This window comes from Loxodonta africana, chromosome 1 (genome assembly GCF_030014295.1).
Source record: "Loxodonta africana isolate mLoxAfr1 chromosome 1, mLoxAfr1.hap2, whole genome shotgun sequence".
In the NCBI taxonomy this organism is placed as follows: domain Eukaryota; kingdom Metazoa; phylum Chordata; class Mammalia; order Proboscidea; family Elephantidae; genus Loxodonta; species Loxodonta africana.
Genome location: NC_087342.1, coordinates 98,553,149 through 98,568,904, shown reverse-complemented (window position 1 = coordinate 98,568,904; position 15,756 = coordinate 98,553,149). Strand labels below are relative to the sequence as shown.

At 39.9% G+C, this 15,756-nt stretch overlaps 1 protein-coding gene across 1 annotated transcript; it reads right to left on the bottom strand.

Annotated features, from left to right (window-relative positions):
- Nucleotides 1-2,013: 2,013 nt before the first annotated feature.
- On the bottom strand, nucleotides 2,014-10,266 carry SRSF3 (serine and arginine rich splicing factor 3). The gene is made up of 6 exons (XM_003403941.4): nucleotides 10,133-10,266; nucleotides 7,359-7,566; nucleotides 5,730-5,864; nucleotides 3,487-3,525; nucleotides 3,158-3,244; nucleotides 2,014-2,974 (listed from the first exon to the last, which is right to left on the bottom strand). Exons 2-6 carry the CDS (start codon nucleotides 7,562-7,564, stop codon nucleotides 2,947-2,949), a joined length of 495 nt encoding a protein of 164 aa, XP_003403989.1. The 5' UTR covers nucleotides 7,565-7,566; nucleotides 10,133-10,266; the 3' UTR covers nucleotides 2,014-2,946.
- Nucleotides 10,267-15,756: the final 5,490 nt, after the last annotated feature.

The following is a 15,756-nucleotide window of genomic DNA, read 5'->3' as shown; positions in this document are numbered from 1 at the left end:
CATCTTTGGCGGGTGGGTTACATATATAAACTTACAGGTATGATGACATAAGCAATTACGCACTGGAACATTATATGTACACATCACTAACAGTAAGATGTACTTAAAAAAAAAAAAAAAAGACAGTCACTAAGCATGGGGACTACCTGTATCCATGTGTTCGAGTTTGGGAAACATTCAAGCTACTGTGCAATGATGCAGATACAGAGAAGTAACTAGGCTAGACTACTAAACGTTGCGTGTAAATATCCTATCTTGAATGTCTGCAATCTCAAGGGGAAAAGTGCATGACAAAATTAAGCAGTATCACAAAACCACTTTACGCATTAAGGTTTTCCTTTTTCAGATCCTCCCAAGTGTGCTATAGCTGAAATTCCTTCTAAGTATCCAATGAATCCTTAGAAAAACAGATCAAGAGAAATTTTATGGATACATAAAATCTAATATACCACTACAGGATTGTTTTGATAAAAATATACTCCAACCCAGTTTTCCTTCAGCTACTTTAATTACAAAAACCATTTCAGTCATGTTCTCAAAAAAAAAAAAAAAAACCCTCCAGAAAGCAGCAGTCTAGTAGTGCAAAAAAACATACAAACAGAAGACACCACCAACTCTTGATGACTCAATCATATTCAGGATTCTGAAAATAAAAGCACATTAAGCACTGCGGTAAAATGAGCCAGAACTCTCCAATAGAAAACAACCAGGATTTTCCATCCAGGTATGGGTTTTGCATCTGAAACGCTAGCAACTGCTGTCTAACTAAAAACAGTAGAGACACCATCTATTGCTCACGTGGTTGGTTTTAAGGACTGGTGTCTATTTCACAATAAATTTTCCCCAGTCAGCTTATGTTTTCACTCCCTTTTCTACTTAGCACACGGAGAGCATAAGAAACCCACAAGGAGCTGAGAACCATAGATGAAATACTCTTGACAGCATACAAACCAAATATAATCTTGCTTGTTTTTTAAAAATGATCACCAATTCAGTTTAATCATTTTATTAATAGCGACCTCAACTGAATACCTACCATCATTACACCACAGGTCAAAGCTTGGCTTTGTGATTGCTTTCAGTTATCACATTCAATGCAGTCCTTTTTATGGAGAACTAGACACTCGTATTAATGTGCATTTGTAGAAAGTAATTTACTGACTGAGATACCATACTACTTCTCACCTACCCTGGCTTTTTCCTAAAATGAACAGGCACGTATGGGCTATGGAAAAATGTTCCAAGACAAAAGGCCCAAAGCCAGAGCTCCCAACCCATCAACAGTCTTAAAAGTGTCTTTCTGGAACATGTGCAACTTTAACGAAGTTCCTACTGAACGTGGTCAACACTCAATCTCCTCTACCTCTCAGAGGAAGGTTAAGAGGACCACTGGAAATAAGCTGTATCGTTTAAGAAGGTCCTTTATAAACTGAACTCAATGCAATGACTTATCTTTCATTTAAAGACAAAGTCAAAACGGCATTAATCAAACTATTATAAAGAGCACATTTAAGGAAGCTAAGCCACAAGACTGTTGCATTATGATTTAATCTAATTGCACACAAATTTGAAATATTACAACTCCTGATCCTAAAAGGAAAGTTATGCATGCCTCTATATTATTCTTCACCGTTACATTTGAACCATGTGAAATTTTACATCATGGTGGATCAGTTTAGAATTTTCATGCAACACCTCAAATTATGTAAAATGGAAACAATTTTTTTAAACTCTGAAAAGTTCTCATGCTAATAAAGAAAGCCTTTTATGTGCAACTTTGTGTTACAATGTACTGGAGATTGCTGTTATTTTGAAATGATGGTCACTGAGTATCAAAGACCCTGAACTGGCACCTACTAATAAATTGATATTAACACACACACTTGGGGTGACAACTAAAATTCACTTCAAAAGATTAATCCGTAGTGCTTCTCAATTTTGTTTCTTAGGAAAGAATTGTGTAACCAACTTTTTCATGGGTCAAGAACTGCGGTAACAGTGGATTCAACTGACTATATGACACAATTATGCTAATATTTTATTACTTCAAAAGCACTTTACAAGAAAATATAAGTATGGCTTCCAATAGGAATGTTATACCTGGACTTGGTACCAAGCTCAGATTCAGTTTTGCAAAGAAAAACAGGCTTTCAAGTTAAACAACAATTTATAACCAAAACTTTAATCCCAAGGAATCTCACAAAAAACATTACAAAATGACAGCATGAAAAAAAAAAAAAAAACCTTGCACAGTAACTCAAAGTTCATCTCTACAATGTACCCTTAAACCGGCAGGACATTGGTATCTTGAATAGTCTCAAATTTCCAAAGAAATGATGTTACAAATGGTTATCTACTCATATACAGCAATCACATAAGGAATTTATTACCTAAAGCAAAAAATAAAAAACTCTTGAAACCTATCAGATTCTACATCAACTGGGCAACCTCCGCACATTGTGAAGACTTCGTTGAATTTTTTTTTTTTTCCTTAAAAACCTCTAATCTAGTTACATGGTGCAGCTTTTAAAGACTGCTTAGTCAACTACAGCTGCATCCTATATCCCAGCTATAGACAGAGTTCCTAGTTCAATTTTTGCCAGTTTTGTCACCATAATATTAAAACATCACACTTTAGCTGGGCAAGATTTAGAGGTTTATTATTGGTCTACCCAAGACTACAGTTCAAAACGTTCAATTTTGCTTAAGGGGACACTGTAAGGTAATAAATTCTTGGTATCACGTGCCTCATATGATCCACTTCAAACCATAGAGAATTACATCTTCATGTGTGCCACTGTTACGAGACAATAAACAAATTCGAACAGCTAACATCTTAAAAATGCACCCAGCTTATGAAGTCTCAAACAAAACTTGAATTTTCTGTACATACTCCTGTCAAATGAAGTTATTTCCTGTACACCACTACTCCTCTTGCAAACTGGTCTATTTCCTTTCATTTGACCTAGATCGGCTGAAAAAGAAAAAAAAAATTTTTTTTTTACTCTTATCTGTAACTGTATTAATGACATAACTTCAAAAATTCTTTTTAAAGTAAGAGGTTATCGAAATGGCTTAAAAAAGACATATTTCCTGTATTTAGTATATCATGTCTCCGAGGTCTTAATGATTCAAGTCCTTAAAAGATCTCACTTACCTACGAGACCTAGAGAAGGATCGGGACGGCTTGTGATTTCTCTCCCGAGACAGAGATCGCTCTCTTCTCCTGTCTCTAGATAGGGACCTGAACAAGGAAAAAAAAAAAAATCAAGGCCAATCAGGTATAATTATACATAATGAAAATGTTTTCTAATGAGTCTTTGAAAACTCAAAGCTGGTTCATTCTTAAAATGTACAAGCTGGCTTTATATACCACTTGACTGATCACTAGCACAAGGTTTATTACCATTAGCTAGCCCCATCATTTGGAAAATAACAGGTTGTTTTTGAGACCTGGCCCCAAGCAGAGGCATTTTAGTTATTTACCTGCTCCGGCTGCGAGAGAAGCTTCTCCTTCTTGGAGATCTAAAAGCAGAAATAGGAAAATTAGACTCACTGTCAATTACTATCGATGGCGTGAGGCATCTCCCAACTTTTCAATCTCACTGTTGGGCCCAGTGAATGTGCCAAAGAACTGGCACCCATCGTCCAAAAAAAAAAAACAAAACAAAAAAACAAAAAGAAAAGAAAGAAAAAATAAATATAGGCACAGAAGGATTAAGGAACAAAAAGCTCAAGTGAAATGCAGGTATTCCAACCATGGACTCACTTTAACAAAGAATGCTTCACAGCAGATCTGTCCAATGCAAAACTTCATGTCAAGCTAACTTCACTACCCAAACACCACACCAAAATGTAGTCCCACAAGTAGTTCCAAAAACAGTACCATAAACCAGTATTTGGAACCCATGCAAACCTAGAAGTCCATGACAAGACTTAGGTACCAGGTGGATAGTGTCATTTTGTGAAAACGCGCTAGGTGTAAATACTGATGCCATTAAGTGCTACATTAGAACTGCATTTGTGATCGTCACATTTAAGAGTGTTTAGGCTTATCAAATTACCTTAGCTTGGCCCACTTCACCCCAAAAATTGTTTTTAAATTTTGAAAACGGTTAGTAAAACCATTTAAAGGTGATAAGGATTCAACAAATTTTTTGCTAGAATGGAAAGCTAAATCTGTTAGAGATATTAAAATTTTTAGTTTGGCATCTCACACATGCAAATAAGTTCCACTTGAAGGTCTAGTTACATTATGAGTTCCCTATCACCCTTAAAAGTTTTATTCAAGCAATATATATGTACGTTACCATTCAATTATGCACAGCCAGCCTTTGATCCAGAAAAAAGAATTACTTTAAGCCGCTTACTCCTTATTTTAACCAGCAGTAAACTGTATAAGCAGGAAAAACTTACTAGTTTTGGGTTTCAACAAGCTAGAAATGGTGAGGTGAGGCTGCCGGACTGACGGCCAGGAAGAATTTGCTGAAAAGGTTTTGCCAGATGTTGCGTTGGATTTAGTTGGTTGGCGAAGGGGGTGTTGTGGATTTTTCCTGCTTTTTTGTTAGCCGAAGGCTGCTGCTGTAGTTGTTGTGAAGACATTTGGTAAATAAACAGCTGAGCTGATTGGCCAGGAATGTGTGGGCGGTCGAGGTGGCTGCTGCCGATTTGGTTAAGGTTGGAGAGAAGGCTGAGAGAAAACAGCATGCTCGGGAACCAAAGGGCGGTGCAACCTGGCGACTGGCCATGCCTGGGTCATGTGAAACGACACCAGCCAAGCTGAATGGGGCGCGCTGGTCACATGACGCTGAAAGGGCTAGTTGACTGGCTAATGCAGACTCAGAGGGTGGTGAGAAGAGACATGATGGTGACTCTGTAACGGGGTTCATTTTTATTAATAGATGGACCAAAAAGCACAAAAAAAAATGAAAAACAAGCCATCAGTACAACCATCTATTAGCTAACAAATACTCTTTATTATGATGGGCAACAGTGTGTTTTGTTTTCCAAAACAGCAAAAGGGGCAAGATTTTGAACTCCTTTCTCCTAGAAGGACTGCACTCACCTGTAAGAGGTAAACTCAGTCCTGTAGAAACTATTTTGGAGGTTTGAGGAGATGTGGAGTTAGCATCCAGACAATACTGCCTGGTCCAAGAACGATGCCATTTTCAATTACAAAAAAAAAAAAAAAAAAACCAAAAAACCGAATCCTCTCCTATTTGGGTTTGAAGAACAGATGAACTGGGATTACTTCCTTTTCAGCCCCCTTTATTGGTCAGTGACTTTAGTTTCAAAATGATTTCTACTTTACCAGTTGTAACATTAAAACAGCTGCCTGTTTGATAAATATTACAATCGTGCTAACAGTAGAAAACACATTTTTGTGAAGAACTGGAGTTGAATGTAATGTTTGTCATTATGGAGTCAAGAAATGGAAAAAGGCCTAAATTGAAGTATAAGGGAAGACTTGGAAAGATGCAACTAGAAGATGAACTAGAAGACAGATCCAAGATAGAAGTTACTAACTACCAACATGAACAGTGACCTAAAGACAAAAGCCAACACTCAGCACAACTCACATACCCCAAACTACTGCCCAGCAAACGTTTCATGAAAACCTCCGATTCTTCACAATGTAAGTTTAAAACCCATTAACATACTTCAAGAGAAATAGCTGCTCCTACTACCTATTCCTTTACACCAGTATCTTTAAACACTCTCTCAAGTACCTGCGACGAGGCGGAGGACTTCTTCTACGATAATCGTCCCGAGGGCGACGACCCCAAGAGGGAGGTGGACCACGGTTCCGACTCCTTTTTTCACCATTTGACAGTTCCACTCTTACACGGCAGCCACACAGTGTTCTAGGAGGGAAAATTATGTAAGTTTATTAAACCTAAAGCAACCAAGCTTTCTAAGAAATGTACAGCAAACACATCTAAACGATAGCTGTCACTGAATCAATTCAGACTCGTGAATCCTTTTAATACCAAACCAAGTTTTACTTATTTCTAATACATAAACAATTGAGCTGATTCTTCAGTTTAATTTCAAATCAAGTTGAACAGATAAATGATTTTAAATTACTAACTCACAAGTAAAGGAAACCAGCCTCCTTATAATCACTTAAACGTTAAAGACAGTTTGGTTAAGGAGTTCAATGTCAAATCTGTTGCTATGTGTGAACTTGACACTAGTTCACATGTTACCTCCATGTGACCTCGAGTCCCAGCAATGTTTTCAGTTACCTATTTTATTGCACTGTATTTCTGCCTCCCCGGCCCTCATCAACAGAGCTCCTCCAAGACAAGGACCAGAAGAACCATTTTGGTCATTTTGTATCACCCTCATCCTTCAATACTTGTATAACAAAATTATAGCTGGGAATACTAGAAAAAAAAGTCAATCACCTTCCTTCCATTGGTCCATGACCATTAAGCTCAGATAAGCCACTATATTCGGACAGTAACTGGGAAACATTACTATTTTTGCAATGTTTGGATAAACAATGATCTTTCATAGAGCCTTACAGCTAGCCCTCAGACCCTTTTTCATAATATAGCAAATGAGAAAGAGACCAATTTTGGGTTCTATGAACCTACTTAAGGACCAAAACTCTGAAACAAATTATCAGTTTTTCTTGGTTTCTGGGAAGCCAATTATTTTCAAATGCCAGGAAGGAGGGGAAGAAGGGCAACTCCTGTTACTATTAACACCTAAAAAAAAAAAAAAACCCCCCGAACCAGTTGCCCTCAAGTTGATTCAGACTCATAGGCACCCTATACTACAGACTAGAACTGCCCCCCGGGGTTTCCAAGGAGCAGCTGGTAGATTCAAACTGCTGACCTTCTGGGTAGCAGCCGAGCTCTTAACCACTACACCACCAGAGATTAGGGGCTACTTATTAGTCAGCTAACAGAACACTATAAACACAACAGAAGATACAAAATACAGACTTCAATGAATCCACATTTCTTGGGGGAAACAGTTCAAACATAAATTAAAAAAAGTAACAGTTCAATAATCCCCATGTAACTAACCATCATAAAGCTACAGCAATTACCAGTAGGCTTATGGGCTGCATGCTGTTATTGCCCCCCCCCCAGTTATTTAAAACCCATCAAGAACTTGAATTTATCAATCTCTTAATGCGCTTTCTTCAATGGCCAGCTGAATGAAAATGACGTTTTCCTACGTTTCCACTAAAATTCCTTAGTTTTTTTTTGATTGCAGAAAAGGCTTATGTATATCTCCAATACATGAATTTTCGTTTGATGGTGCATGCAGCAAAAAGCCATATAAAACAGACAGATTCTCAATACTAAACACAAGTAACACTTTTCCCATCGTTAAATTACCTTCCATCTAGCTCTCGAACAGCATCAGCTGCATCCCGAGGATCTTCAAATTCAACAAAAGCAAAGCCGGGAGGGTTTCTAGCAACCCACACACTTCGGAGTGGGCCATAATATCCAAAAGCCCGTTCCAATTCGGTCTTGTTGCCATTGTTTCCAAGATTACCTACATAAACCTTACAGTCCAGTGGACAGGAATCACGATGCATTTCTGTAAAAACAAAGTAAAAAAGAGCCAAAAATATTTATTAATCCAAACAATCCACACAAATCACTAGGGAGAAATTAAAAAATGCTTAAAAAAAAAGTTTATCACTCTTGAAACAACCCAATGCCTGTCAACAGATGAATGGAACTAAACGTGATACATACATACAATATCACTCAGCCATAAACAGAAGATTCCTTAAAACATGCTGAGTGAAGTCAAGTCAGTCAAAAAACAAATACTGTATGATCCCATTTATATGAAATACATAAACATGAATCATAATTGCACAAAACGAACTCACTAGTGTTTTGTTATGTTATTTTACCACGATAAAACAACCTCAGCTATGTATGTTACACACAAATAGTTACTGAAAACATCAAAGCTCCTTAAAAAAAAAAAAAAAAAACCACACACAACCCTTGAAACACCCCCTAACCTTCCCTGCATCAAAACACCTATTCCTCCACCACCACCACCACCAGGAAGCCAGTACAAAACAAGGGAGGAGAAGCCTACTTGGGAAGTAAGAGAACACAGGAGAAGCATTTGCTAAGATCTGGGCACTGACTTAGGGACTGCCAGTTATCTCATTTAATCCCCAAAACAAGGTTTTAGAAAACTGTAACCTGCTCAGGAGCAAACCAATTTTGTCCCACTCGAAACCCAATTTGAATTCAACTCTAACAAATGTACTACAGGAATCCGAAGGCCTTATTAATAGGAGAAACAGTGTACAAGGCGGAGGGAGTACATGGGCACTCTATAGTTGCTGCATAATTTTTCTGTAAATCTACCCTTGCTCTAATAGACTATTAAAAAATTAGTCCAGTCCAGAAAGAGCCAATACTTAATGTTAAACCACCAGATGAATTATATAAATCTTTCAAAAACCAAAAATAACTGGGTTTAATAAGGCCAAATATTTTTACTTTAAAAAATGGCATCCTTGGACTACTACAGAAACTTCCTTATCCGCAGGAAACAATGCTAATGACACATATCATCGAACAGATCAATGTCACAGTTAAAATTCCTTAAACAGCTAGCAGCCAAGTGTAAGATTTAGACGTGTGTTTATATATACAAATAAAAGCTCACAGCAGCCCTACTTACAATAGCCAAAAGGTGGTAACAATCCAAATGTCCACCCATGGATAAACTGATAACCAAATGTGGCGCACACATACAATGCAATATTTAGCAATTGCAAAAAAAATGTAGTGATACATACTACAAAGTACTTAACAACACACTAAATGAAAGCTACACAAAATGAAACATTGTAATTCTATTTATATAAAATATCTTTCATAGATAAATACATAGAAAGCAATTAATGATTGCTAGGGCCTGGGAGGAATTCCCGGATCAAGAGCTCTCAACTACTAGCCAAAAGGTTGGCAGTTTAAACCCACTCAGAGGCACCTTGGAAGTCAGGCCTGCCAATCCACTTCCAAAAGATCACAGCCATTGAATGCCCTAGATGCACAGCTCTACTCTGCACAGGTGGGGTCGCCTTGAGTCAGACTATCCACTCCATAACAAGAAACAAGACATGGGACGACAGCAGAATGGGAGTTACTGCTTAATGGGTATGAGTCCTTCTTTGGGTAAGACAAAAACGCTTTGGAACTAGACGATCCTTGCACAACGGTGAATGTACAACATGCCAATGAATTACGCTTTAAAATGACTGATTTTCTGTTCTGTAAATTTCGCTTCAATAAAATAACTGAATTATAAAACTCACTCTGGCATTGAATCCAATCAACTGGTAAACCAGCTTCAATGACGTAAAAGCCTACCCTGTAACTCATTTGAAAAACCTTTCATAAACATGACGTTCTTCTCACTCTAAGCCTATGTAATAAAAAAAACCCAGTCCAGACACATCCTATTTACTCCGACTCCACCCTGTGCCCGGAGTTGCAAATCCAAACCATCGGAGAAAATTGATTAAAAAAAAAAAAAAAAAACTTTGCTGTGACCAATTTCAGACCTACATTATTAATGGGAAGCAGCTGCAAGAATGCAGCAGCTCAACTCTAAGGAACATAGTCCAATTTAATAAAAATAAGTTCAACCTGCAAAAAGTGGAGTTAAAATATCACGAAAATACAGGTATCGTGAAAACTTTGGAAAGGTGTGAAAAAAAGATGAATGGAGACATCATTTAATAAGAATTCAAAGGTCCGATATTAGTGTCTTGAGAAAAAAATCGTAAAGGCTGTTCTAAGAAAATGAGGAGCCAAAAAAAGGCGCCACAAGCTGAAAGGCCCCGCGCTTCCTGGAACCTAATTCGGCTACTAGCTCCCCTTTCGTCACAACTGTCAGATAACGCACCACCCAGTTCCCCCCAGCGAAGAAGAACAAACACCTCCACTCCAACGCCAAAAAAAATCCTCGGATGAGCCGGGAGCCCCCGCCACCACCTCAGCTTGAACGTCACAAAATGGCGGCGGCGCTTCTTTGTCTCAGTCTGGCGCCGCCATTGGGCCCGGCCCCACCTCGAGACTGTTAAAATTCTGCCCCCATTTCACTCTTTTCCTCTCTGGTTTCTTACCGAAATCTTGGGTTAGAAACGCAGAAGCCTCAAATCACACGCTCCAATGGGGCTTCTGGCTCTCCTCCGGTTCGGCTCCAACAGACGATATCGCTTCCTCGGCGTCCACGAAATGGCGGACTACCGCCTTCTCCTCGCCCTTATTTATATGCCAAGCTGGAGTCACATGATTGGATGGGCTCGCCCAATGAGAGAGGGAAGAAGTAGTGACGAAGCGGTTACAAACGCAGCAAGAGCCGCGGCTGCCGGGAGCGCGCTCGAGCAGCACCGCCTTGTCCTTAGAGGCGTGCGCTAGCGCGCTCTCGTCACCGCTGGCCTGGAACTCCCTCGGGTATTCCTCCCTTGTCGGCCCCCGTGTTACTCTCTCCCCTTTCGCCTTCAACTCCATGTAGACTGGAGTTTAAGAAACACCATCCCCGTCACTCCCGAACATTAATACAGCTCTTTCTTCTTAACAAGATTGAGTGATTAGATGAATTCATTAATTTGTTCTTGTGAGCGTTTAGGCTGGAACTGAAATAATCGCGTTTACAAACGTGGTTCAGGGTTGTTCCCAAGGTCAGAAGCTTAGCTGTTTGTGAGTTGGCACCAGATTTGTGCCCAGGTTCTAGACTTCCAGAAACGTTTCACCCAACTGTCTGGCTTCCCGCCTCACAATCAAACTGGAAGAACTGGCCGCGACGGTTGGCGCCAACGTCCTGGATTCTTAGAATGTTTAACAGAAACTCATCAGCAAATGAGACCGGTCTGGTCACCTAAAAACAATCGCCTTTAGCAAATAACAGGAAAAGGAAGTTTCTAAAGACTGAATTTAAACTATGAGCCCTCAAATAAATTCCAGGAGGGGTACCTCTGGCCTTTTCTCCTGATGTCCTTGCGCTGCCTGGCTAAGGCCGCTGTATTTACCTGGAGTGGGTGGGTGCTGAAGACCATTCACACTCCTTCCTTTATTTTCCACTTACCACAGGAAGAAAGAGCCACAGGAATAATTAACTCTTCGGGGAGAAATACTGCGATTGTGTTAGAAAAATCACCAAGACCTACCTCTCCTGAACAGTGAGTTCAGCTAGGAGTTTTGTCTCTTGTGCTCCCAAGTTTACCCACTTACTCCCTTTCAGTCAAGTTTGACTTAAGGCTAAAATTTATTTAAATCTGCTCTCAAAAGAAAAGAAAAACAACAACAATTAACAATCAGTGTTTTCAGTCATTTACAACAATGGACTCAAACATACCAAAGATCATGAGGATAGCACAGCGCTGGGCAACGTTTCTTTCTTTTACGCATAAGGTCTCCAAGAGCCACCTCCTGGGCAACAAGAGCACTCCCTCTTAGCTGAAAGATTTGCGGATCATTCCTTATGTTTTATCTCTCTTGGATGTTTTCTTTTAAAGTCTTACTGCTTATTGTGGTTCTAAAAGGTTTGTCCTTAGTGGAAAAAAAATAAAAAAAATTAATCGCTCTGAGCAATTTCATACTGCAAGTCAAATCCGTTGCCACCTAGTGGATTCCGACTCATAGCAACCCTACAGAACGGAGTAGAACTGCCCCATAGGATTTCCAAGGCTGTAAATCTTTACGCAAGCAGGCTACCACATATTTCTCCCAAAGAGTGGCTGGTGGGCTCGAACTTTAGCCACTTCTCCACCAGGGTTCCTCTCTACTGCGAAAGAGAGGGGACTTCGAACTATAACTGCTGAGGCAGGCCTTGTGCTGGCCTTACCCAGGCAGTTTCCACCCTGAGGCAGGTGGGGGGGAGGGGTTTCTTAGCAAACTTTTTCACCTTTTCTTCTTTCTTTATCCTTCTCTAGATGTTTTTCTCCTCTGGCTGACTTAGTTTGCCTTGATTTGATCCCTTTCTCTGTCTAAGCTTTCTCTTCTTTTTATTTCCTTCTGTCTGCTTCCATAAAGACTACAGCCTTGGATGGTGGAGTTACGAAAGGGATGCCAGGGTGCAGACGGCACTGGGTGACACTGTCAGTGGGACTGACACCAAAATGACTGTCCATAAAATTTTTGTGCAGTGTTTCAGTAGAAATTTATTATTTTTTATAAAAGTATCGGTATAGTTATAACTAACAAAAAAATTTTTTTGTAAGCCCAGCTTACATTTATCGATATATCTGCAAGGCTAAAACTCCATGCTAATTTACTTTTGGAGCCTTCTAACGAACGTGCTTTGGTCAGATCAGTCATCATTACCCAGTTACAATGACACTTCGAATCTCGAATCTCGTGCCTTTGTCTGCACACGCTATAATCATGCATTGCTCTTTCCGTTGCTGCCAGTGTCTTTAAGACGTGGAGCAAAGGCCCTGAGATCGGAGGGTGTCTGTCTGAGAAATAGTGAAGGGACTGCTGTGGTTAGTGGAGAAACAAGTAAAAGAGAAATAAAAAATTTCTCTTTTACTTGTTTCTCCACTAACCTTTTTTTTTTTATCAGGGAGGTAATAGGGGGTTGAGTGTGGAACCTAGGGACTTAGTAAGACAAGGAACAGAGGGGCCCCCAAATCTGTAAACAAAATAACCAAAAAATGGGCCAGGGTGCAGGAACAAAGCCATTCCCCAGAACAATGGGGCAGGGTATCTAAAAATAGCACGCAAACTTCTTTAAAGTTCTCTTTCAGAAACAGTTGGAGAAGACCAGGCCCACAGACATGCACAGAACATCCACCTGTGACCTCTGTGTGACCTTCCTCCACGGACAGTGAAGGGCTACAGCCCCAGCCAGGGTATCAAACCCAGGGAGCAAGAGACTGCTCAAGCATGACACCCCATAATAAGTCCTGCTATGAATCCCAGAGGCCTCCAAGACAGAAGCCATCTTGGAAAGCTGCTGCATGTGCACCTTAGTTAACATATCCCCGCCTGTGTCTGTGAATAAACATGAATCTTTTCCCACCCAAGAACTTTTAAAAACTCAAGCCTGTCTTTTGTTCTGCGAGATGAGGGTAAGCCTTGCTCTAGGCTTATCTCCGCTTGCAAGCCTCTTCAATAAAGCTTTGCTCGTGTGGAAAACTACGTGCCTTACCTGATCATTCTTGCCCAGTGAGAGGCAAGAACCTTATTCCGGTAACATTTTCATAGTCGCTTATTTTGTCAAATTTTTTTGTGTTTAACTTCAATATTATGGTAGTTAGCATGGAGAGTGACACCATGAGTTACTACAGCGGGTGACGTCACCGGCCTTGGAAACCCTATGGAGCTATTCTACACTATCTTAACCCAAACCAAAGCAAACCCACTGCCGTTGAGTTGATTCCGACTCCTAGCAACCCTATAGGACAGAGTAGAACTGTCCTGTAGAGTTTCCAAGGAGCGCCTGGTGGATTCGAACTGCCGACCTCTTGGTTAACAGCTGTAGCACTTAACCACTACACCACCACGGTTTCCATGCTATCTTATAGGGTCACAATAAGTAGGAATTGACTTGATGGCAACAGGTTTGGTTTTGTTGTTTGTTTTTTTTTTCCTATCCAATGCAAAGACTTTGAGGTCAGTCAGTCCTGAATTTGGACCACAATCCAGCTGCTACTTACTGCTAAAATGTCTTAAGAGAAATCTCTCAATTTTAGTTTCCTCTTTGGAAAATGGGATAATAAAACCAACATTATAAGGTTGTTATTTACTGTCACTCCCCTCAGGAATGTCAGCCTTTGTCTATTGCATACATTCCTTCCTCCCCAGACCTGGAATCATAATAGTATTGGCACATAGCAGCCAATGAATACATATTTATTTAATCACTTAATTTTTTAAAGCGATGTATGTAAATCACCCAGTAAGTCTCTGCTTGAAATTATACTGGCTCTTTTTAAATGTTCACTTCCTATCTAAAGCCATTTCTCATTATCCCATTCTTTCCCACCACTTTTCCCATGTTTGTGTGTGTTAATGCTTGTCATGAAGCCTCTTTCAATAGAGTACTCTTAATCCCTGTAACTCTATTCACAAATACATTCCCAATCTCCTTCAGCCAACCATGCATACTTGCCATCTCCTTAAAAGAGAAAACAAACAAAAAAAAAACCTGTTGCCATCAAGTGGGTTCCAACTCATAGCCATCCTATAGGAAAAAGTAGAACTGCCCCACAGGGTTTTCAAGACTGTAATATTGACAGAGGCAGACTGCTACATCTTTCTCCCACAGAGCAGTTGGTGGGTTCAAACCACTGACCTTTCGGTTAGCATCGAAGCGCCTTAGGGCTCTTTTTTGAGACTGAAGCCAAGTGAATTATCCATTATCCAAGTGCGTTATGCTATGGAGTATTTTAATATTTCTGTAAGTGTAACCAACTATCACTCTTGTCTAGATGCTTGAGCCACATGAAACTTCAAAGAATGTCAGAATTTCCTGGTAGGGACAGAGAATGGGGATCATATGTTGTAGTGAACATCCCTTGATTTTTTGGGGGACAGGGGATCCACCCTTCTCACTGGAGTTCATGTTATTGCTTCAGGTGTGATAGAGGTATAGGGGTGGAGGTATGACCACCCTGGTTATTTAAGTCATCGCAGTTCCTAAGCCTCTTCACGATTTTGGGAATGAATGAGTAATCCATTCAGACCAGTCAGTTGCTAATTTCGGCACTACTGCTAGACCTACCAGTGAGGGGTGTGCTCATTTACTCTGAGTAAAGAGGTACTGAGCCAGGGCAGCCATATTGTCTCCAGGAGAAAAGAAGTAGCCTGCAGTGAACCCAACCTAGAGGAAAGGAGGGCTGAAAGATGGGAAATAAGGAGACAAAGTCTCTGGGTGGCCTAAATGGTTTGCATTCCACCACTAACCTAAAGGTTGTCAGTTCTAACCCACTTCAGAGTGCTGTCAAAGGCCTGGTGATCTCCTTCTATGAAGATTACAGCCAAGAATGTTCTTAACTGTAACACATGGAGTCTCCATGGAATCACAATGTGTGGAAATCGACTCATGGTGATTTTTTTTTTTTTTTAATGGGGGGTGACTCTTGTTTAAGAAGCCCTGAATCCCTAAACTTGTTTCCACTTTTGGAATTCCCGGTTATTTAAACATATAAATTTCCTACCTTTTCCCCCCACTTGCTTGAGCCACTTTGAATTGTTTTTTCCCCGTCACTTGCAAATAGGAAGATTCCTAATACAGAAATTACTCTGACATAGACTTCTCCTTACATCAAGTTGAGACCTATGGCACTAAGTTATCTTCCATTTCTAAAATTCACTTGTTACTAATTCATTAAGTCCTTTTTTTTTAATTTAAGAAAAAAAGTCACTGGTGGCCAAGCACTAATATCTACATATAAAATTTAATGTTTTAAATACTATGATTGACTTAAAGTACCTATCAGTGAAGAAAAATCCAGTAAGAGACTGGGCCATAGCAATAGTTAATTAACTATTTGATTCAGCCAAGGTCCTGGCAGGAAGCAGTTGGCACACTCAAATGTGGAGGATAACATAGTAAGCCAAAACAGAGACTCAGACTGCCATCATGGGGCTTACTTTCCAGTAGAAAAGAATTAATGAAAGAATTACACAAACAACTGTGAAGTTATTTACGTGAAAAATGGTCTGAAGCACAGCAAAATGGTCCTTCAAGAATATATCGTAGGGGAGATTGGCCTGATTAGATAGACTGAGGAAGGCTCCC

What these genes read in the sequence shown, in the direction of transcription:
- SRSF3 (XM_003403941.4), bottom strand. Translation starts at nt 7,564, where the DNA reads ATGCATCGTGATTCCTGTCCACTGGACTGTAAGGTTTATGTAGGTAAT. An exon ending in TTCTCTCGCAGCCGGAGCAG is followed by an intron (nt 3,245 to 3,486) that starts GTAAATAACTAA and finishes TTCCTTGTTCAG; the next exon opens with GTCCCTATCTAGAGACAGGA. An exon ending in TCCTTCTCTAGGTCTCGTAG is followed by an intron (nt 2,975 to 3,157) that starts GTAAGTGAGATC and finishes TTTCTTTTTCAG; the next exon opens with CCGATCTAGGTCAAATGAAA.